Source organism: Trichophyton rubrum (genome assembly GCF_000151425.1).
Source record: "Trichophyton rubrum CBS 118892 genomic scaffold supercont2.2, whole genome shotgun sequence".
Lineage (NCBI taxonomy): Eukaryota > Fungi > Ascomycota > Eurotiomycetes > Onygenales > Arthrodermataceae > Trichophyton > Trichophyton rubrum.
Genome location: NW_003456427.1, coordinates 1,717,234 through 1,718,258, shown reverse-complemented (window position 1 = coordinate 1,718,258; position 1,025 = coordinate 1,717,234). Strand labels below are relative to the sequence as shown.

At 64.5% G+C, this 1,025-nt stretch overlaps 1 protein-coding gene across 1 annotated transcript; it reads left to right on the top strand.

Annotated features, from left to right (window-relative positions):
• Window positions 1-103: 103 nt before the first annotated feature.
• Window positions 104-1,006, top strand: TERG_11820 (uncharacterized protein; the record flags this gene model as incomplete). Its single annotated transcript, XM_047750872.1, has 1 exon — window positions 104-1,006. One exon carries the CDS (start codon window positions 104-106, stop codon window positions 1,004-1,006), a length of 903 nt encoding a protein of 300 aa, XP_047605607.1.
• Between the last annotated feature and the right edge of the window lie 19 nt (window positions 1,007-1,025).

The window sequence follows — 1,025 nt, the reverse complement described above, 5'->3', positions numbered from 1 at the left end:
GCTGACATGGGCGCCGTTGCCTGCGCCCCGTTGCAACCACCCTTGATCGCCAGCTCGTCCGGCGGCCAGCAGCACCGCAGGGCCTTCCAGCAGCGCCGGCAGCATGCTCTCTGCCGGCCTCAAGCGCGAGCTGGAGACGGGCGGCATCGTCGTCCGCAGAAGGCTGGCTCGGTGGCTGCGGCGGCGGCGACGACGACGACGGCCTCGCGAGAGACCGCAGAGTCTGCGCCGGCCCTCCATCTCCCATCACCATCAGCAACAACAACACCCGCATGCCTCGACGACCAGCCTGCCCAGCTCGACGGCGGCCGCTCCGTCCATCATACACCAGCGTCTGCCCGACAGGCAGCGGATGAACGGCCATGAGCTGCCTGCTGCCTCCCAGCCCCGCCTTTCGGCCGGCCCAGGGCTCGCCTACACCGTCTGCTTCTGCTACAACAACAACAACAACAACAACAACATCTACAGCATCTACATCCACCCGCATAAAAGTCCGGGATCTCTCGCACATCCAGTCGTTTGCCAGCGAGGAGGCCGCCGGGTCGTCGCAGCACCGGCCCGGCGGCCTGCAGCGCCAGTACGAGATCAGCTCGATGCCCGTGGCCGACGTGATCGAGATGGTGGCCGGCCTGCTCACCAAGATCACCACGACCAACGACCGCCAGCACGAACACCTGCACCGGCACATCCCCAGGGCCGAGCAGCGCTCGCTGCCGCCGCAGACAACCAGCGTGCTGGCCTTCCACGGCAAGAATGTGCCCGGCATCACCATCCTCAACTACCTCAGCCGCATCCACAAGTACTGCCCGACCACCTACGAGGTCTTCATCAGCCTGCTCGTCTACTTCGACCGCATGACCGAGACCGTCAACTCGCATCTCCTGCAGCAGATGCACCGCCGCGCCCATCTGCGGCCCAGCCCGTCCATACGCACCATGTCGACCTCCTCCAACAGACCGCATACCTCTTCCTCCTCGCCCTTTTTCTCCCCTGCCAATACCAATAATAACAATAATACCAATACC